At 38.1% G+C, this 23,041-nt stretch overlaps 1 protein-coding gene across 5 annotated transcripts in view; it reads left to right on the forward strand.

Annotated features, from left to right (window-relative positions):
• Positions 1-23,041, forward strand: part of nav2a (neuron navigator 2a) — a 98,499-nt gene that overhangs the window by 10,543 nt on the left and 64,915 nt on the right. For all 5 annotated transcript variants that reach the window (XM_086143986.1, XM_086143983.1, XM_086143984.1 and 2 more), the window contains exons 2-3: positions 13,780-13,897; positions 16,420-16,472. In XM_086143986.1, coding sequence (XP_086000112.1) covers positions 13,780-13,897; positions 16,420-16,472 — 171 coding nt within the window. The remainder of the gene's footprint in view (positions 1-13,779; positions 13,898-16,419; positions 16,473-23,041) is intronic.

Consider the following 23,041-nt stretch of genomic DNA (forward strand, 5'->3'; position numbering starts at 1 on the left):
CTGACAGGGCCACAGGGTCACTCTGTGAGTGTGTGTGTGTGTGTGTGTGTGTGTGTGTGTGAGAGAGAGAGAGAGAGATAATGACAAGGGAAATGATCACAGCCTAGCATACTTAAACACTTCCACAAATTAAAATGACCTCTGTTTTCTATTATGAAGACAATGACGATAATGCTCTTTTTTTCCTCATACAAGTGTATTGATTATTTGAGTAGGATTTAGGTGTTGAACTGATCCATATCTTGCTTAACGACATATTGGACCCTCATGCTGCTATTGCTTCGTACACACTGCCATATCACTCCTGGTGGTAAATATGCAACATGTATATGTGACAGGTTCATCCAGTAATCTGTATGTAATGGAGTTTCTCATGTCAGCTGTCTAGATGACACCTGTTTTGATCAGAGCTTTTTATGTTTTGGACTTTTGATTACCAGCAGTCAAGAATAAGTTACCGTTTAAATGTGTTACCAGTGTTTTGAGAAATGTAAACTCAGGAGTCACAAGGAGGCTTTTTGCACTGCAGCAGCAGTTTTATTGTAACAACACAGATATTTAAAAAGATTGCTTAAACTTTGCAAAGAAATTTACATGAGAACACAAGTGATATGATTGACCATTTTGAATTTTACAGTCTATTTTCAAATATAAGTACTTCATCAGCTCTGTTACTGCCTGCTGACCAAATCCATCAATGGACAAGGTTGATGGATCTGAAATTAGGGCTGGCTGGGCCTCTGCAGGTTTATGACAGAAAAGTCACCATTTAAACATTCCATAGAAATTATCAATAGATCTGGGATTTCTCCACAACTGTTTTATTGTTTCTACAAATGGCACTGGAAATATTGATAGTGTTCTGGGACATTCTTGTATCATGGATATTTATGTTAATTATGTTAATTTTCTTCAGACAGCAATTTCACATTATCATGGTATATGAGAAAAATGGGGCTTTCAGCTGCAGCCACAGCATCCTTTCGGGGCTGTACTGGAATGCTAGTCAAATTTCCAATACTATTTCTACAAATAGCCATTTGGACATGTAGTTTTACTATTTATTTTATGTTTGGCGTCATCAAGTTGTGTGTCTACATGTGTGCGTGCATGAAGGAATGAAGTGCTTCAAAGATAGTAATCCAGATTGCAAGTCATGAATCTGCAGCAATATTTACCCTTTACATCCAATATTTGTACTCTTGAAAGCAACCCGCTTTTAGCACTGACAAAAGATTATCTTAAAACAAAATTACATGTCAAAAAAATGACTAGTAATAATAATAATGGATACATGCCAGCTGTCACTTAATAGAATGCACATCTCAGGATATGTGTTTTAATATATCAGGGTAAACCTAGTTGGAGAATTCAACTGGAAAATTCACGATTATGTTTAAGATGTACGGGGGATGATTTCTTCAATCTTACAGCAAGAATTTCAACCAGATTATGCATCACACATGCAGACATCCAAACATGTTGAACAATGCACCCTGATTGATGAATCCTACAAACTGCAGAGTCCAGGCCAAGTTATCCCCCGTGCTTGGTTTAGTCTCCATGCCTCTTGAAGCCACATTTCTTTTATGTGCCAAACATAAAGCAGGCAGGGACATGAGCGCTTATTTAAAGCTGGCCGGCTTCAGCATTCTGCGGGTTGAAGCCACTTGAGAGGACTGTGTGAACAGCAGAGAGCAACGGGGGAGCAGCCGCTGCCAGAGGCTCTACACTCCATAATATACATGATACGCCCTGTTGGGGGCAGAGAAGAGAGGTTGTGGGAAGGAGAGAGTGGGAGGCAAGGAACTGTTAGTTGCTCATATGATTAACATCTCGCACTGTCACTTCTCCGTCTCTTATATTATTTGTAGTATATAAACATGACTCAATTCTGATACTCTAAAAGAGCCAACTGTCTTTCTCATGTAGTAAAAGTAACTGAACAGAAAAAAGAAAAGTTACTGTATTATGTTTGTTTTTCAATCAGTATTAAAAAAAAAAATCCTTATTGAAGAGTGAGTTGTATTATCATTTATTATATATGGATAGGTATGGCAAATGAAATATCAGTAAATTGAAACATAAATAAAGAGTATTACATCATGAGGATAATTTTCTGTTAAGTCTTTCAAAAGCCTAAAAATGCGACACCTCATCACCAAACTGGTCGTTTAAGTTTGTTTTTGTCTTTTTTTTATGTGGTTATTTAGAAAGTTTCCCCCACTTTTTGCATTCTTGGTTATTTAGACGTAATTACCTGGGAACTATCTTGTTTGCAGATGACATTGTGATCTGTTTTGTGTTTGCAGATGACATTGTGATCTGTAGTGAGAGCAGAGAACAGGTTGAGGAAAATCTAGAGAGGTTGAGGTATGCGCTGGAAAGGAAAGGAATTAAAGTTAGTCGCAGCAAAACAGAGTATATGTGTATCAAAGAGAGGAACTTGGGTGCAATGGCGAGGCTACAGGGAGTGGAGATCAAGAAGTTGGAGGATTTCAGGTACTTGGGGTTAACAGTCCAGAGCAATGGAGAGTGTGGAACAGAGGTGAAGAGACGGGTTCAAGCAGGTTGGAATGGGTGGGGAAAAATGTCAGGGGCACCATGCAATAGAAGACTATCAGCCAGAATGAAAGGAAAGGTCACAAGACAGTGGTGAGAGCAGCGATGCTGTATGGCAGGCCTGGCCAACCTGTGGCTCCCGAGCCACATGCGGCTGTTACGTTCATGTCGAATTTTGTGTTTGTGTGTTTTTTACTTGTGCAATCACATGCCGCTCTGGTACTCTTTGCACACAGCAAAAAAAACAACACACAAACACAAATTTCAACATGAACTTAAGAGCCGCATGCGGCTCGAGAGCCACAGGTTGGCCAGGCCTGCTGTATGGCCTCGAAACCGTACAATGACGAAATGACAGGAGATGGAGCTAGAGGTCTCAGAGATGAAGATGCTGAGGTTCTCTTTGGAAGTGACCAGGATGTATAGGATCAGAAGGACAGCACATGTTAGATGTTTTGGAGAGATGATCAGAGAAGCCAGACTGAGATGGTTTGGTCATGTACAGAGGAGGGATAGAGAATATATTGGTAGACGGATGATGGAATCGGAGCTGCCAGGCAAGAGGTCTCTAGGAAGACTGAGACAAGATTTATGGACATAGTGAGAGAGGATATGACTGTAGTTGGTGTGAGAGAGAAGGATGCAGAGAATAGGCTTAGATGGAGAAGGTTGATTCGCTGTGGCAACCCGTCAAAGGGAAAAGCCGAAAGGAGAAGAAGACGACGATGACCTGGGAACTATCTAACAGAATTTTGTGTTTCATCTCTAGTTTATGTTTGATATATTGTTAATTTGTTAGATAATTATCATTTTTTTAATTGTAAATGCTTATTTTATTTCACACTTTTTGTTCACAGTTAACTTAAAACTTCTTAATTAAAAACAGTTATACAATATCACATATTTCAGTGTACAGTATAACATATTATCACATATTCAGTGCAGTCCAATTTTGTAATGTTATATAGATCAGGGACATCTATCATCTACTCTGCCTCTGACCTATTTTATTATAAATAAGCCCTGAAAGGGTTTCCTGACACCCAAATACATTGTATGTGTGACTGAAAAATGTATGCACTTGATAAATATTACCTCTATCACCTATTCAGCACAACTGCCCTTCCTTGCCTCCCTCTGCCATTTTTTTCTGAATAGGCATAAGTCCATCCATCATATTCCCACCAGCCATCTGCTCCCAGGCTCATCCTACAACAGAAAGGATGCATTGCACATGTTGCCCTCATCCTTCAACATCAGAGCCAGTTATTTGTGAACTGTTAATGAGGGTCCCCCTTTAACAGTAAAACGGTTTCTATCTCCGTTATCAAGTTTTCTTCGGTTGTTTTACTCTGTGACCACTCATAACAGTTAATCTTTAGATGTCGTCCAAATGTTTGTGTACTAATTATTACAAGTTTTTCTGTTTTTTTTTGGCCTTATCTTGGTAATCTCACTGAGGCAAAACAGTGAAGAGAAGTGTTTTATTTCATTTCTTTTTTTTTTTTACAAGTGAAACTGATCTTTTATGAAGGGCTGGCAGCATTCCTGTAAATGGTGATATTACAGGTGACAATGGACAGGGTAGTTGGAAATCAGTAGCACAATAATGCTAAAATTCTATCAGTTGTGTTAGGCAATCAGAGCATGGTGCTTTGAATATCAAGATGGCAATGTCTTTCTATGTTTGCTTGTTTGTTTTGTTTTTCATTATTACTCCAGATCAAAATGAGGCATGAATGTTAAAACCTTTGAGCAAGGCACTTTCTCGATGGCCAAAGTCCATCTGACTGTTTTGTCAATTGAGCAGTTTCCTTGATAAAAGTAAATCACAATATATTACATAATCAAAAAAATAATAAGAATGATTTAGTCATCTTGGGTGGTATATGTTTGTGTTTGTCCATGTCTGTGTGAGAACACTTCATCAGTTTACAGTGGAAGCTGATGCTCGCTGTCATGTCATGGAATTTTTAGTCCTCAGATTCAGTATGTGGTAGGCCAAAGGAGCCAAAGTTAAAATTAATTATTTATTAAATATTTGGAAATTGTCCTGGAAACAGCAAAGTATCCTGCTACCTAAAAAAGTGCATATGAGATAATGAGATAATGAACCAATCTGACACATATCTATTAGATTTCCAAGCTTTATTATATTTATAAAAAGATCTCCTTACATCAGATATGAAGAATCTTGATGTGGTGATAAATTAGAATCCAACAGAATTTGCTGAAGTACGGAGAATTGGGAAAAAATAGTATGCCTGTTCTATGTCTCTGAACACCTCCCATTAACAGAGAAGAGACCTGAGTCAAGTTGTCTGACTCAGACAAAATGACACCCAGAGACAGAGGCTAAAACAGTGTCAGGGCATTTGAGGCTTCACTGAGAGGTAGTTTGTAGTAGGAGAGAGAGGTTAAGTTTGTACTGCTCTTAAGAGCTGGGAGCGTGTAAGGAGATGTACGAGGGAGGGTGTTGTGGTTACATGCACTCCCTCCACTTTACCTTAACGTGGAAACCTGCTTGTCTCTTGAGCCTCTCTTGGATTTCCTCCAGTTAGTTGTCCTCATTGAGTTGTTGGCTCTCATGGCGGAGTATAACACGCTCGGTGTGCCAGCGAGAAGCTACAGCCACTTCTCTTGTGAAAACTACAAAATGGTAAGAATCTGCAAATGAAGGGATGGTATTTCTGGTGCAAGTTTATTAGCTATCAGTTTGAGTACCAGTAGGTTCATAAATTACACCTGATTATCTGTTTTTGAGCACACAATTTGACTCTCCTTTCATTCATTCTTTTAGAAATTCGACTAAAGAGCTCTAACACATGGCTAAAATAAGTTGGTGGGAGTTGGGAATTGGAAGTGGAGGTGTCAACTTAAAAATAGGAGTATCAAGATTGGAACTAAACCTCAAAGAGCTGCCAGAAATTATTACTGTGGCTCCCCACAGCATTAAACAGATACTGTGATATGTAAGAGTCAGTAAAACATTTGCATTTACCCCCTAAATATCTTAACCACGATCAGTGGAAGAATCTTTCAACTTAACTGGTGTAGTGTTGCAGAATTCCTATGAGAAGGTAGAGGAAAGTGTTGTTGCAGCCATGACAAATAAGAACAAGTGCTGGTTTCCAAATGACAGCTTACTGTTAGAGATGGCACTATTGGGAAGCTTTGGTCCTGTTATGTCTTTATGATTGTTATTCTTGTTGAAAGAATAGAATTAGGGCAAAATGGTTTGGTAAGTGCAGCACTTTTTAGGTTGTTAAGTGAACCTTTATTTGTAACTCTAATTGCCATTTAGTTATCAATTGTTTTGTTTTCTGGAAAGCTTTGTGCAGCAAGCATATGTGTGAATCTATTTTCTATTGACGGTTGAGGTGGTGTGTGTTGTCAAGAAAACTGAAGCTGCTTGTTGCAACAAGAATCAAAACAAAAATTTGCCCTGCGTATTAAAATACAAAAGCTGCTTGTTGAAAATGGTTCCAAAACAGTTATTTTAAAAAAGGAAAAACGCATGGGCCTTAAAGAAGCTCTACATATTGTTTTTGAAACATTTAGTATGCTTCACTGTGAGTTTTGCTTATTTCAGCCAAATGAGGTTCTTGTTGTCAAAATGACAGTGTAGATATTGCCTCTACAAACCCTCTTTAATATTTATTGATCCATAATGTGAGGTCAGACACATTATTATTTGAACACACAGACATACATGTATGGTTAATAATATTATAATTAACTTCAAAATGAACTGGTTCATTAGGTGGTCTTAAGCTGTAGGTATAAAGTCATTCTTTAAATTTCCTCACTTTTTTCCCTGTATGAAAAATCAGCTACTGCTTTCATTCACTGGAAAGAGGACCATCTTCAGGTACAAAATCTGCAAGCATGCTAGTTCTGTTGCAGAAACGGTAAAAGCTGAGAGCATTCCAGATTCCCATTTCAGCCTTTTGGTAATGAGTTGTTTCTTATTCCAGAAATACTCAAAATGTTATATAATTTTGGCATTATTTTGGTTGGTTGGCATTATTATTATGGTTATTCTTATTATAATTCACTCATCCATTATCCCCCACTTATCCTGCACTTAGGGTACCTATCCTAGCCCTCATTGGGCAAGAGGCAGGGTACACCCTTAATCGGTTACCAGTGGATCGCAGGACCACATATAGATAGAAAGAACTATTCACTCTCTCATTCACATATCTGGACAATTTTCCATTTTTCAATTAACTATCCGCATGTTTGAACTGAGGGAGGAAACCTGAGAACCCAAAGAACATCCACGCACATGTGGAGAACATGCAAACTTTACACTTACAGGCCTCCTTGTAGGAAGTGATCCATTGCTGTGAGGTGGAAGTACTTACCACTATACCATTATGCCACCTATTCTTAATATTTTTATTGTTGTTGTTGGCCTTACTACTACTTTGTCTAGCAGCGCAACAGGGGAAGACCAAAGAACAGATTTATGAATGAAGTGAAAAGGGACATGAAGTTAGTTGATATCAAAAAAGAGGATTCAGAGAAGAGGGTTAGATATAGGGAGATGATTCATTGTAGTGAAAAGAAAAGAACTGGGATGCATCAATATGGATGCAACACTTGCTTCACATTACAAGATTTCGAAGGGCTTTAACAAAAGTGAATCATTGTAAGGCCTTTTTAAAAAAAAAAAAAAAACATATCTCAGACATGATCATTTCAAAAGTGCATCTGCTGAGCTCCCCTGAAAAGCCCTTGCTATAATTTAATTGTTTGATTATTATATGAGCTATTACATGAATACTTACTTCTCAGTTCCCTTTCAGTGCAAATACATCCCATTTTGATGTTCTCAGCTACCCTTGCCCTTTCCCTGCATTGATTGACCTTGCACTGCAGGGATGGCCTGAATCCATCATGCCTTACTGTAGACATTGCACACCAGCCTGATGACTCAGTATGCAAGGGCAATGGGGATGCTGAAAATGAACCAGACTTGTGTGTTTGTATCTGAAAAAATGTGCTGACTGACTGACTCTCCACTGATTGTGATAAACTTTGATGAACCGATTATTGAATGACGTAATTAGACGGCATTATGAGAGTGTTCATGAGATCCAGTTTATTTTTGCATAGTGAATGAAGCTCTATGAGAGCAGTAGAAGAACCTCTGCTATTATATCATTCCACATTGACTTATTGTTGGGTGATTACAAAGCATCAATTCAGTTTTATATTGGCTTTGTATGAATATAAACAACATCTTAACTTAATTGCCATTGTATTCAATTTATATAATACAGTAAAGTGTGTAGAGAGGAGTTGAAAAATGTGTGTTGTGTGGCCAGATTTTATTTCATTAACTTTACATACTGGCAATGAAGAAGGACATCAGATTCAACAGGCCAGATATGACATTTCCCCAAAGACCCTGACATGTGAATGAGAAAGTGTCATGTTGCCTCTCTGGTGATGGGAATGTTCCTGGCACCAACACCCATTTACAGCCCCTAAAAAAGAACCCCATCCAATGGAGAGGGGGTTAGTATTACTGAAAGTTTCTGGGAATCGAGGAATTTCCCCTCTTTGATATTGTATCTCAGAATGATTAATATAGGTCTGGCTCACAGTGTTGACACTGTAAAGATGTCAGTGTTGAAACTAAAGCATTTTATTCAAATGATAAAAGTGAATGCCACTTCAGATGCAGACATTAATCAGGACCTCACTTAATATTTTTTAGGCTCCAGTTAAGCCCTTCACAGAATTTGCATTCAGCCAGATGCAGCGGAACACATCGTAGGTGGTTTGAACATAAAAACAACTGAATGTGTGTGTCAACATATGCAGTAATCCTGGTTGAACTTAAATGTTTACAATGTTTTAGGGTCACAATACTGACCGTTTAGGCATTTAGCTGCACTTTTATTACTGCTGAACAGTTCTTTGAAGAATTTTGGTTACATTTGATTATTGTCTCATATCTAGAGATTCCACTGTAAATAAATTCCCCTCCTGAATAATAACAAATCAATAAACAGACACAATAATTGTGTTCACAAACCACATCATTTGTTCAACCAAACATTGCTAAGTGGCAATGTTTGCTTCTCATCACTCACTCTCCATCTATTTTTCTGAGTATCGTATGTTTTCATTGGATATACACATACATGCACTGTCTTTCATTATGTAATGCTAGATTTGCTGGTGTTTCTTTTCCTTTTTAAGTTCATTGATAAAGACTGGGGATCAGCAAGGGAAAATTATCTGTCTGACTCTGTTTATACATACACTCATAACCACACACAATCTTTGTGAGCTAAGAATTCGCCAGACAAAACGCAACATAACAATTTTTCTGGAAAGATGAGTTTCTAAATGTGTAACTTGTCCTGTCCATTATTGCTCTGTTTATTTAGGTATAAAATATGTAATGTGTCATAAATTAGCTGTGCATGCGAAAGATGCTAGGTTTACTTGTTAACAGGCCGGGTCTCAGTGTATTTAGGATTTGTAATGGATATGTAAAATTATGTAATGTAAGTCACTCCACCTTTTTCTGTTTTGATTCCAACCAAGGGCTGAGAAACATACCTACGGTAGATTTTTCAACTTTCCATTATCACTAAAAAGAAAAGATCAATGAGGTACCTACTGAAAAAGTTATGTCAAAACTAAAAGCGAAATGTTGTTGCTTTTGCCATTTCCCTTTTTTTTCAAACTTTACATTTCCTTACACATCATTTCCTTTTACTTCCTGAACCCTGTAGCATTTGGTTGTTGAGGCTATACTACCTGTATAGCTCACATCTACCATTTTCACTCGGTAATTACACCACGACCCCTCAATTCACCTGCTGAAAAAATTTCAAAGGAAGCCAACACACAGTTGCAGCTTAACATGGCACTTCCTTTTTTCCACAACTTGCTGAGCGTGTGAATTGCAAGGGTAAAGTCTAATCCTTCAGCTTGAACGAATTTTTTTTAAGCTCTCTGTGTCAATCAATGTGTCTGTGTCAGTCCCTTTTGTAACAGCAGGTGTAATTTTAGTGCCATACCTATGTACTTTGTGTTTAATTTGTGATCCTGTGCTCTCATAAATGGTATTTAAACAGTGTGCACTCATGGATTTGTGTGTCTTTGAAGCGCTCACACCTGCTTTAAGCCATCATAAGGGTGCTGATTCACCAAATGAGTAGCATGGCTAAAAAACTCCAGGTCTGTTTTCAGCGAAATTACCAAGACACATGGGTCATATCAGTGTCACACACATTACTCTCACTGTCGTGTGTTAAAAGGCTGCTCCGATAGGTCTCACAATTGCTGTGCTTCTGTCTACTACCAACAGATGCCTTTTACTTTATATGTCATATGTTTATATGACTTTATATATTTCGTTGTGACTTTACATCAGAACAAAAGAAATTCATTTTAGTTAGTTCAAAGTCATTAGTTATGTGAAAAGAGATGTATTTGTATATCTAAGATCATCAATCAGATTATACATTGTTTAGGAATGTACATATCCAATGTCATCATATCTTGTCATTGCAGTATCCACATCCTCACCACCATCATCTTTGGCCTTAACTTAAAATTCATTGAACTCAAGAAAAGCATGCATTTTCTCTTTGTTGCTACTATTTGCAGACTTTATGAATCTTGAAGTTACCAACACTAATTTACTACGTGAATCTTTAAAGATTGTGTGTGTGTGTGTGTGTGTGTGTGTGTGTGTGTGTGTGTGTGTGTGTGTGTGTGTGTGTGTGTGTGTGTGTGTGTGTGTGTGTGTGTGTGTTTGCACTGGCCTGTGTTTGCTTTGACTCTACATGATGCACAATTATCAGGCAAGTTGTATTTCTGAGGATTAATTTTGTAATAGTACAACTACAGTGCTCTCGGTCAGTCCAAAATGTTAATAATAATTATCCTTTTTCTTAATCGCATGGGGAAAGTCATTCTTTCCAATTAACCCATCATGGATGAACCATAAGCAATATTCATGCTGTCAACCAGTGCCAGGGGAACAGTTAGGGGCTCAGTGTCTTGCTCAACAATACTTCAACACATTAGGAGGAGCTGGGAATTGAACCAGGAATGTTTGAACCAAGACAATTGCTCTATCCCCTGCGCCATGCGGCCCCGGAACAAACCCTCAAACCTGAAGATTTAAGTAGTGAGTGAAGTTTTGGCTTTCTTAAGAGAAAATCTATATGTACACCATTATTAGACTACTATTAGTGTGCAGAATTATTATGCAACTAAATGAAAAACAAATATTTTCCCATCTCACTTGTTTATTTTTACCTGTTAAAGTATGAATAATAAACAAACTCTAAATTAACAAATAAACATTTCTGAAATTAAAAGAAAACGAAAACCTCAGTGACCTATATAGCCACCCTTCTTTTTGATAATAGTCACAAGCCTATCATTCACGGAGTCACTCAGTTTCTTGATCCGGTCAGAATCAACTTTTGTGCAGCTGCAACCACAGCCACAGCCACTGTTCAAAGAGATGTACCGTTTACCTTCACTGTAAATTTCCTGTTTAAGAAGGGCCCAAAAGTTCTCAATAGGGTTGAAGTCTGGTGAAGAAGGGAGCCATGTCATTAGTTTTTCATCTTTAAGGCCTTTACCGGCCAGCCACGCAGTGGAGTATTTTGATGCGTGTGATGGAGTGTTGTCTTGCATAAAAATCAAAGTCTTCTCAAAAGATGCAGACTTGTTTCTGTATCACTGCTTGAAGAAAGTGTCTTCTAAAAATTGGCAGTACGTCTGAGAGTTGATTTTGAGTCCGTTTTCAACCCAAAAAGGTCCAACTAGCTCACCACTAGCTCATCCATACCGGTACCCCACCTCCACCTTGCTGGCATCTGAGTCGAGGTGGAGATCTGTGTCCATTACTGATCCAACCATGGGCCCATCCATCTGGTCAGTCAAGAGTCACTCTCATTGCACCAGTCCACAAAACCTTTGGAAAACATATCTTCAGATATTTCCTGGCCCATTCTTGATGTTTCAACTTATGTGCCTTATTCAGAGGTGGTCGGGTTTCAGCCTTTCTTACCTTGGCCATGTCTCTGGGAACTGAACACCTCATACTTCTTGACACTCCATGTAGGTTACAGTTGTGGAATATGGCAGGAGCGGTTCCTCATGTTTGATTCTTGTCAAATCTTTGGTGGATGATTTGTGTCTTTTCTTCTTGACATGTTTCTTGCGACCCTGTTGACTATTTGCATCAAAATGTTTGATGGTTCTGTGATCACGCTTCAATATCTTAGATATTTCAAGAGCCCTGCATCCCTCTGAAAGACTTTTTACAATTTTTGACTTTTCAGTCAGTTAAATCTCTTTTTTTGGCCCATTTTTCTTGAAGAGAAGGATCTGCCTAATAAATATGCACATCTTGATATAGGGTGTTGATCTCTTTAGGCCACACTCTCCCTTGTTACACAAATACACATCACCTCACATTCTAAAATCCAATAAGCATTCAAGTTTATACAACTTGGAGTTGGAAATTATGGATAAAATGATGATATGGCCAGAAATTATCACTTGCCTATCATTGTGCACACATTGTAATTGTAACATCAACCAAATTAAGACACTTAGAGAGATAGAGGGAGATCTTGTGGCTGTTGTTACAAACTCATGACCGAAAGTATCATGTGGAAGAATATTGTGATGTCTGAAGTTTAGGGTTTTTCTTTTTCGCCAAGTTTCTCCACAAATGTTTTCCAAAATTGTCCTTTGCCTCTCTTCTTAAACCTCTGCATATTTGTTGAAGTTTCAGTTGAAGACTGAGAGAGATAGAGGGAGATCCTGTGGTTGTTGTTACAAACCCATGACTGCAAGTATCATGTGGAAGAATAGTGTGATCCTGCCAGTGATGTCTGAAGTTTTAGGTTTTTCTCTTTCGCCAAGTTTCTCCACTAATGTTTTGCAAAATTGTATTTTGCCTCTCTTCTTAAAACTCTGCATATATGTTGGACCTTAAGTTGAACTGGATATTTTCTTTAATTTGTCTACTTATCAGGAAAGTAGAAGTGTAGACTGTAGGGGGTGTGCTTGCTGTGTTTATGGTTGGTTTATAGTCTTAGAGGTGTGGATGCCGAGAACAAATGAACATTGAAACATGTGCCCAATATCAAGTTGTTTTGATAGACAAGCGTCATGTATTTCTCCACAATTTATCATGATCTTTTTAAGCCGTATTGGCAGTTCCAGTTAATTGATATTGACGCAGCTACATTACAGCTACAGATTACAGCTACATTCTTCAATTGACATGTGTAAAGGTATTTGAATTTGAGTGAAAGCGAGTGATATACAGTACAACTCATTCACCAAGATGCTCCATAGCAGCATTACACTAATGACCTCATCGGAATCCAAAGGTTTCCTTCTGTTTTTTAATCATTCTGCAAGAGGCACTGAGACTGAAAAAAAAATTGGCAGTTACGCAAGGAGTCAAGTACACCTCAGCTGACTTCCACCATTCATCCCTACAAAACTTTTACACAGATAGATAGCAGCCAAGAATTCCCAATTTGTAAACACACTGTAAAAAAAACACAGTGGCATAGGTCCCTTTGTTAGTTTGGCTCTCACATGTTACATATCTCTGAGGAAGTAAGTCACTTTAAATAATCACAGGTCAGTCTGACTCAGCCAATGATGCTGCAAATCAAGATGGATCCAGGACTCAAAATTATTCAGTCACACCCCCAAAACTGAAATTCAATGAGTTATGAAGAGAGAGAGCCAGTAAAAGAAAGAGTTGGGCAACTAATTATGAGGAAGCTATTCAGATTATTCAGATGCTTGCTCTGTGCCCTCCCTTCCTCCCTTCAGGCAGTGAAGGGTCTTTTCTGTCCCCAGAGAGTGATGTCAGCAAGGCCCATTGAAAACAGCCGCCATGTGCTACAAGATGAATGCCCTGGCTGAGCACAATGGCCCCAATTTGAATACCACACGGATACGTGCCAGATCGGACAACCAACAAAAGAAAGAGGGCTACTCCGTTCCCATTCAACCATGTTGTAATTTTATTAGACTCGTAAATACGTTTCAACTATTTGTACTGTTTGGAGTAGAAGTGTTCATGGAGTTTGGAATGTGTAAAATCCTGAGGTATCCCTTTTTTTGGGATAGGATGTTATTATTGTCGGATCATAACTGAGAGCTGAGCACTGGTTGTGTTTGTGTTTTCTGCAGATCTATACAGATTGGGCTAACCACTATCTCGCCAAGTCAGGACACAAGCGTCTGATCAAGGATCTACAAACAGACGTTGCAGACGGAGTGCTGCTTGCCGAGATTATACAGGTCGTTGGTAAGGAAAACTCTTTGATTTGATTCTAAATCTGAAATAGCCCCTGAAAGTTTAACACACGACAGAAACTGACCCAATACAGCACTTGCTGTCCTGCACTATTTGCAAGCTTTTGTCACGCACACAGCCGTGCCTAGTGTGTTCATCTATATTATGTAATTAAGTTTTGCGTTTCTTTTTCTTAAAAAGGCAAAAACCTAATTCAAGTTGTAATGTGTCATGAGCAAAAATTAACAAGTTTTACGAAATAGAAACTGTCCAAATAATTTCAATTTGCCTTCAAAGTCACTTCAATATTCACTTGACATATGCATACAGATAGAAATTATAAGTACAGTCATTTTTGCAACACTGTTAAAAGTGTTGCAAGAACAAGCCATTTCAGTTTAAATATACATTTATTTGTGAAGAACTTCTTATACTGCACTATAAAGTCCAGTTTAAATTTTTTTCACCTGGAGGTTTTAATTCTTCAAATCAAATAATTATATCAGATCTAATTGAATCAAAATTTTCAGTCCTGCATCTTTCAAAAGATATTCAAATATTTTGAAATCCAGAACCTTTCCTAACTGAATAAATGGTATTTCAGCTATGGTGTCAGGAATTTTATTTTAGATGCATGATATTTACCGTATATTGATAGTAACCTTAAATGATTTACGATTACCGGTAATAATTATTGTAGATGGAGCTGTTTGAATGTTTGTGTGTAAATTTGACTGCAGATTTGTTTCCCCTTTCAGATAAATTTACTTTCTTGAAAAGGGCTATTTATACGACATTTTAATATCTAAACATTATAAAATTGTGCAACACTGCATGTTCTGTGCAGTGGAGCAGATAGTATACTTTTTGTTTTCAACAGTTATTTCCCTTGTCAGTTACTGTATTTCATGAGTCAATAGCCTCGAGAGTGAAATAGTTCAACACCAGCTGACTGGTGACTCAGCAAGTGATTCTCTGTTCCTTCCCCACATCGCTATCCTTGCTCTGATATTGAACATTATGTTATAAAGCTTCTCCTCAGACAAAGTGGAGTCTAGTTCTTGACTGTTGTTGCATGTGACTTGCTTTCAGAGACAAAAAAGGTTCACAAGACATACATTTTACTAAAAATAGCTTGACTGACCCTTTAAAGACCTATCGTCCCTTTTTTGAATCTGGTTTCCTGCCATGATGAATGCTTAGTCTTTGTCACTGCAGCACAACAAGCAGCAAATAGAGGAATTTTTCCAGTTAAAGATTTGGTTGTAATGAGCTTATTCTGCGTCAGCATTTTGTTACAATAGTTATTGAATGTACACATTACAGAAGAGATTATGCTTTCGGTCAACTTGTTTGATCCTGATACAGATTACTATTTTACACTGTTAGGAAAGCCATAAATGTACTAATCAGTTGTCTCACATCTTCCCTACATGCAACTTTTACATTCACTAGTTGGTCACCGCTATTTGCTCTATTCTCAAATTAAAACATACAAATCAGAGCTTTCCATTCACCTGCTGTGTCCTGACATCCTGCCTGCTTTTGCTTGTCCACTGTTATGAGCTGCATTTTTCTTGTTCAAACTGATGTGATGTGCTGGTTTTGGAACATTCGGACAGAAGCATGTTAAGCTGTTTAAACTACTTGCATTCAAGTGAGAGATTGTCTGTCTGTTTTTATACCTCTCCCTGCCAGCCGTAATTCAATGTATCTACCTTTGCTGACTGTTCAACCACTCTGGCACCCAGTTAATCTCTGTGCCCTTTTGTGCTAACCAGGAAGGATTTGTAAAAGTGGCTTATGTAATTGATTGTAGAGAGTACCCAGCTGATGAAGAATTCCTGGTGTACTTTTCCCCCTCTCTTTTAATAGGTTTGTGGTATGACAAATTAACTGAAAGATAAATTTATCTCCCAATCAAAAATACATTTTGTGATTGATTTCATGATTAATATTGGTTAACTTATACTGATTATTGTTGGCAAAGATATACTGTATTACCTGGGAGAAGTTGGCCAAATGAACACAAAATGTATTAGTGGCACTTAAAAAAGCTCACTGGGAAAGAAATAGTGTATTTATTTACGTGACTGGAAGAGGAGTGTTCTCTTACAGGACAATTGCCACAATACTTGGCCTCACTATGGAGGCGACGCTGTTGGCACAGTTGTCAGCATTGAGATGATGAGTCTCAGCTGCTGTGTGCTGGGCCTTTAATGGACAGGAGGAATCTGTGACATCACACACACACACACACACACGCACACACACACACACAGCACAACACTCCCATCTTAACCAGGCCCCCAGTGGCCCCATTCCCATTTGCTGTGACCCGATAGTTTCATGTCTCAGCAGGCAAGGAGAGGAGGAGGGGTCACAATGATCAGCATGAACACCTCTGCTCTCCTTGCTCACCCATAAACCTTTCTAGTACACGCATGGGCATCACTGTAAATAAGAGCAAATTTTATTTTCAGAATACATCCTAAAGATCTTTCATTCTCTCCTCTGTACCTCTGTCTCTTCAGCAAATGAAAAGATCGATGATATCAATGGCTGCCCCAAGAGCCGTTCTCAGATGGTAAGTGATCCACAACTTTGGTGCAATGCTGTGAAACTGACCTGTCTCTGTGTATTTGTTTGTATGTGTGTGGAGCAACACACCTATTTAATGCTTTGTCTCATTGATGCATGTGGTCTTCACTGGGTCCTCGCCGGGTGATTTGGTACAAAACCCACTAGTGTATAAGTTTGGCAATGGTTAGTCCATTTATTTTTACTTTTTGGTCTTGTGGGCTGCCACCCGCAAAACCCCTGGCGCAGACTTCTGGCAGTTGGCACTCAGTTGAAAGCATCATAGGCTTTGGTTTTGCGGCCATTTACCCTGGTCTTATTACACTTGCAGGAGACCACATTCCTCCTGTTTCCTGAGGTGAAAGTAAACAGGGTGCATCGCCAGTGATACAGCCAGAAATGATTTTTATTTCGATGTCATATATTTGGGAGCTACATGGCGATGATTACTGGTGAGATTTCAGTATCTTCAGTTTCGTATCCTTTGTGGGAAATGTATCAAATATCCTAAGGCATGGCTGTCTTCCACTAAATGTGATGGGTCATAAATTGGGCCAGTGTGCCAGCTGATGGGGCTATTTTTGGCCACCAGCCAGGCTTGTGAAGCCTCTCAAAGCATCTGAGACAGAAACACTCACCCATGGTTAACAACTAAAAAGGAGGAATCACAGGAATCACAGTTGATCCTTAAAACAATCTTCACCTGAATAGGACATGCAGTCCCACATGGACCCAAAGTTAGCTTCTTTTGCTGAGTGATGATTATGTCTGTAGTTGAGCGTCATGCACTTAATATTGTTAGCAGTTCAACATTCTTTGAGGTTGCGAATTGTCAGTGAGAACTGCTGTTTTGTAAGGCCATTTCAGGATAAACACTGGTTAATGATATATATCAGTAACTCTGTCATAGTGCCCGTAGTTTCCATGGATGATTTGTATAATTCAAGTGCAAAGAGACAGAAAAAGGTGAGATAAAATAAAATGTAGGCTGTTCATTTATCCAATGTTCCATTATAACTGCTTCTAATTGCAAATGGATGCTCTCCGATGTTTCTTTTTGTCTTTTTTTATGTTTTTGCTGGGGCTTTTAGATGTTTACGTTGCTGGATATTTATCACAAAGTCAGTGAAGTGCTACTTAGGGAAGGGTTGACCACAGCTATACAAGTGTCTGCTTTGTGTGGTACACACAATGACACACAGACAAGGATCTTGACAGTTTATGTCAAGGGACATAAGAGCTCTTTTTTGCTGTACTCACAATTCATTACTGTGGAGATATTGCGTTCAGCTTCCCCAAAGCCTCAAAATCTGCCGCCAATTACAAACACTCACTATAACCTTCAACTCTAAACGATTTAACACAGAAATAGGTCCAATCAGTGGAATAAACTGTAGCACTCTTGTCTTGCTCTCACACTGGCTGATTATCATGCGGGCTATTCAGGCTGAAGAGAGTAGCTGTTTTTTCAACTGTCACATCCTTGTTAAACAGGCCCCTATCCTCATGTCGTTTCTTTGCCACCCTGTGTGTTTTTAAGTGTGTTCGTGTATGTGTGTGTGGGTCTAATCAGACTAGTGTAAGGGTGTCGATTTGACACTAAGCTGCTAAAACCACACAGGATGCCATACAAATACACAAACGGATGGGGTCCTTTTCAAGCAACAGCTATTGAAGTTTATGCCAATTTGTACTTGCTATTGTTCATTAACAAAATGTACATTGGTTACAATTAGATTTTTTATCTATTGGGGCGTAATGTCCTCTGGTATGGTTGAATTCTTCTTTGCGATTTTTGAAAATTAATTTTAGAAGGGATAGATTGTGACCACAGCAAGTGGCCAAGGCTTTCCACTGTTATAAAGCGACAAATAAATGAAAGACAAGTAAAATCAATGGTGTTAGCATGGCATGTGCTGCCAGATTGATGTCAAAAGTTGACTTACCTGGCATTTAACAGCAGCTGATTTTTGGATTTTTTTATTCATTTACAGTTTGAAATATATATAGAATAATGATTTTACATTTTAGTACTGTTTTGAACATACGTGTTAGAATTTTTAAACGGCATCCCTGACTTTCTGATTAGGAGCGTCTCTCTCTCTCTCTCTCTCTGTCTCTGAGTGTGCATGTTTGTGTGGTTTGTTTGATTTTTGCTGCAAAAATACACAGCAGTTTTTGTGGGTAGTGTTTTGCTTTCTTTCTGGGACTGTTGCTGGAATTGCATTGGTCCATATAAGGATATGTTGTTACAAATGCTACAAATGTCATTTCAGGAGCCCTGATTAACGTTTGATGTTTGGTGTGATATATGGCCCAAATGGGTTTCAGTGTACAGAAACCAAAAGAGTTAGAATTGGAGAGACAGTGAGTCAAAGAAATGAGAGATACCATACTGCCATATTGTTTGCATTTCAGCCATGTCTTCCCCTTCTCTCTTATTATACACACACACACACACACACACACACACACACACACACACACACATATATATATATATATATATACACACACACACACACCAGTGTACCCTTTCATCGGATATATCCCCCTACAGGCAATACAGATAGGTGAATGTCATTAGACAGAATAGTACAGTCCGGTGAAAAAAAATCTGTAACAACAATGTCCATAAAGATCTTCAGAAAACCTTTATTGAGACTTCACCATTTTATCATCTAATGCCTGATAAGTTATTCTGTTTTTTGTAATTTCATTTATTTATTTTCATCAAGCACATAAAGACACATATTGTGCTCCTTTGTTATATAATGTTGTCATTTGTTGTCATGGCATTCAGACCATTCATCTGAGATTTGACAAAGCAGTTTGGAGAAAGTACTTACAAAGCAAAAAATGCAGAAATGTTTTCCCCTGGAAATATGTCACCTTATGTAGCCTTTTTTCCAATGTCAACAGGAAAATTCTGTGGAAAATTATGTGGATCTGCATTTTGTTTTTTTTCTGCCTTTTTATAGAATGACAATATGTCATCTGAAGGACAATGATGGAAACATTTAAAAAATGTTTTTAAAAATGGTTGAGTGGACAAGATCTTGACTCTTAGTTCCAAATTTAGAATTTCTCAATCTTTTAGATTAAAAAGGGACAGAAAGTGTACTCTCTGTACTCTCTAAAAGGTCAACCTTGCATAGGCAAACCAGAGGGGATATGAGTCTCCATGACAACAAAAGTCACACAAATTGCTCTCTAATTTTAGTCATAGCATGAAAAACTAATAGCATGACTCATGATTAAATATCTCGCTGTCCTACTGTTTTATCCCAAAATTGCCTCATAAATAGGAACTTTTGCCTAAACCATAACTCTGGCCACCTTAAATCTTGGTCATATTGGAATAACTTTAAGCAAAACAACATTTGAAAATCAGTTGAAATGACCAACGAATGAACTGATACTTTAGGGGTTCATTGATTTAAAGAGTTTATCCACTAATCCTTGCATTATACTAGATCTGTGAAACTTAAGTCATTGGCCATTCTTTTCTCAGTGGACCCAATCCCTAGCAAAGATTATGAAACAAAATGCTTACTGCAAGAAACCATAAGATGCAGTAGCCTTGCAATATGAAAAAGCTAAAATTAGCCACACTGATAATTTTACGTGGACAATCAGAGTATTAATCTATTATTACAGTACATAATCATTATTAAACTAAAGCACAATGACTCTTTGATCTTTTATAGTTCAGTATTCGAGAATGCTGAAGGGCCATTTCAATATTCAGAAAATATGATATTGTCTGTATCAAAATACTTAACACAGATAAAGATGATAATTTCCCTGTTGCCTTAAAATATAATCATTAGTATTAGTCTCCTAAAGTTCTCCAACAAACTCTGGGTGTTGACTCATAACATCATACACAAAAAAACACCCTCCCTTTCCCACTCTATCTCTGTCTACGTCTCTCTCTCTCTCTCTCTCTCTCTCTCTCTCTCTCTCTCGCACACACACACAAACTCACACACTCACAAATACACAAACTCACACACACACAATAGTAAGTCTGTGAGAGGAGGTAGTGTTTGCTGAGTTGCTGTCTGGCCTTGTGCTGCTGCTGGAACAAGAGCAGCAGGAGGTGACGGTGTCCTGGATGAAAGTGTGAGGGCAAACTGCAGGAGTAGGCAGGTAGGGTCTGATTTGATTTGAGGCATTCTGTAAATGTAACAGCGGACCATTTGTTAACAGTGTTTGTTGCTATCTGAGGCTGTTCTTGTGTTCACAAGATTTTTAGCATATATGATTCTGTTATACCTTTGTGAGTATCTGGTAAGTTTTTTTTTCTCAACTATGATTTATGTGAAAAACATTCTTGTCACAGGACTTTGGACAAAAAAGCAGCCAGCTGTAGGCATTTTCCAGAGATAAAGAAGTGCGGTCATTTTCCATACATTTTCCAACCCTTTTCCACCTCAGGGAGCTATAAATGTCGCTGAAATTTTCAGTTATAGAATTAACCTTACTTTTTTATTCTAACTGGCTCAAATAAATCTTGTCTTTCCTGATCATTGTAGTATTCATAACTGGTAAAATTGGTAGGTCATGTTTAACTTAAATGTCGCACGTATTAAATTAATGAATTAAAACTAATTTAATTTTTGAGTAATAATGTCTCTTCCCTTGATATTTGGGATATACATGCATTAATACAGGAAACATTTGGATGTAATTAATTAAATTGATTGATCAGTGATTGGCAATTACTATTATTCTATAAATTGTTGAAGTTAATTTTACTGTACAGATCATGGAAGATAAATCTTCCTCAGGATGACACCAGATTCTGGCTTCATCTACTCTTTCAAGGCATTCATCTGGTTAACTGTTTTGTGGCCCAAACACTTTTTTTATTTGTAAGATGTTCCACTTATACCTATGGGAGACAGTATGGGGGGGTATCTTAGCAGGAGTTGTTTGACATTTTAGATTGAGATTTGATGTGAAACATATTTTGGAGATATGGTCAGAGGCCAGACTGAGATGATTTGGACATGTAGAGATGAGGTGTAGTGGATGTATAGGTATAAAGCATTTGAGGTTGGAACTGCCTGGCACGAAGCTATAGGAAGACTAAAGAGGAGATTTATGGATACTTCTTGTCAAAATCTTCTTGTTGTGGCAACTGGACTTGAAGTTTCTTCACTTGAAGATGTTTCTCAGGCTTTTTTTTTTGTTAGTTCTAATGACCCTTCGAGTTGTGCAGGAGTTGGTAAAAGACAGCCAGGAGACTTGCAGACAACAGAAACCACCTGCGCTTCAACCTGCGATGTAGACAATACAAGATCACCCATACATTAGAACAGAGGAAACCCCTCAGATGATGGGTGAAACATCTTCAATTGATGAAATCCAAGTGCAGTTCAAAAAGATCTGAGACAACATTTCAACAAGAATACACCATGACTTGGATGACAGAACCGCCACAGACATATTTATAGATACTGTATTGGGAAATAGGAAATAGTCAGTAGGTGTGAGAGAAGAGGATGCAGAGGATTGGGTTAGATGGAATAGATGATTTGCTGTGATGACCCCTGAATGGAACAGCAGAAAGTAAGGATGGGCTATGTAATGACATGTCGTTCCTGCAGTTTGACACTGTTTTGAACATCATCAAGATGGGTTCACGTGGTGCAGGGGAATTAAGACAAGCCTGTGGGTTTACAGGGGAAACTATTTTTAAGGAAACTATTGTATGTATTCTTCTTGCTCTGCAGTTTTTGCTTGGTCACCTTGAATGATAGCATATGTCAGCCTCTCAAACAGCTGCTCAAAAATGCCAGGTCATAGAATGACTGGCAACCAGTCACTCGCAGCCCAATGACAGCTGGGATAGGCTCTAGCTTCCCCTCGCGACCCTGAGTGCAGGATAAGTGTCAGAAGATGGATGGAAAACAACTTGAAAATATATGCAGAAAAAAGTGCAAAATATGAAAATGTAGCAGTAATGTGAAAGGTAATGTAGTGCAAATTAAATTCAGATTTCAGTTTTAAATGGAATATACTGGGATTAGTGTTCATGTCCCACCAAAGCAGGTGGAAATTGGTCTTGATGCTAGAAATACACACAATTGTGTAATGTTTAGCTAGCCATGTATGATCTTCTTAAACAAATTAAATACATAGTAACAAATATATTAGGGAAAGGAGAAGGAAAGCGGTAGCTTCCCATGCTAATAATACTTCAATAATGGTAAAATATAATGAGCTGAATGCATGACGCATGGATCGTGTGGGTAAGCTTGAAAAGCAAATGGGTTCAGAGCAAATATGAACCTGTTCACCAGTAGCAGTATTATTGTTACTGTTACTAAAGAGCATAGAGCAGTTGCAAGGATGAATTTTATCATTAAAGCTTTGCTGGCTACTGTTCATTGATTCAGTAGCACAACCATTGTTGATAGCTACAGAATTTTATTTCAATAGATTTGATGTTTCAATAATGGCATAAATAAAACAGCGTGGCTTTATTTTCTCTCTTCACAATGACATACTTCCTAACAGTAATGCAAAGAGTTAGCTGTAGGTCAGGCTAAATTTAGTTGGTGG

Source organism: Fistularia commersonii, chromosome 3 (genome assembly GCF_037954325.1).
Source record: "Fistularia commersonii isolate RoL2024-O1a breed Wild chromosome 3, RoL_Fcom_v1.0, whole genome shotgun sequence".
Lineage (NCBI taxonomy): Eukaryota > Metazoa > Chordata > Actinopteri > Syngnathiformes > Fistulariidae > Fistularia > Fistularia commersonii.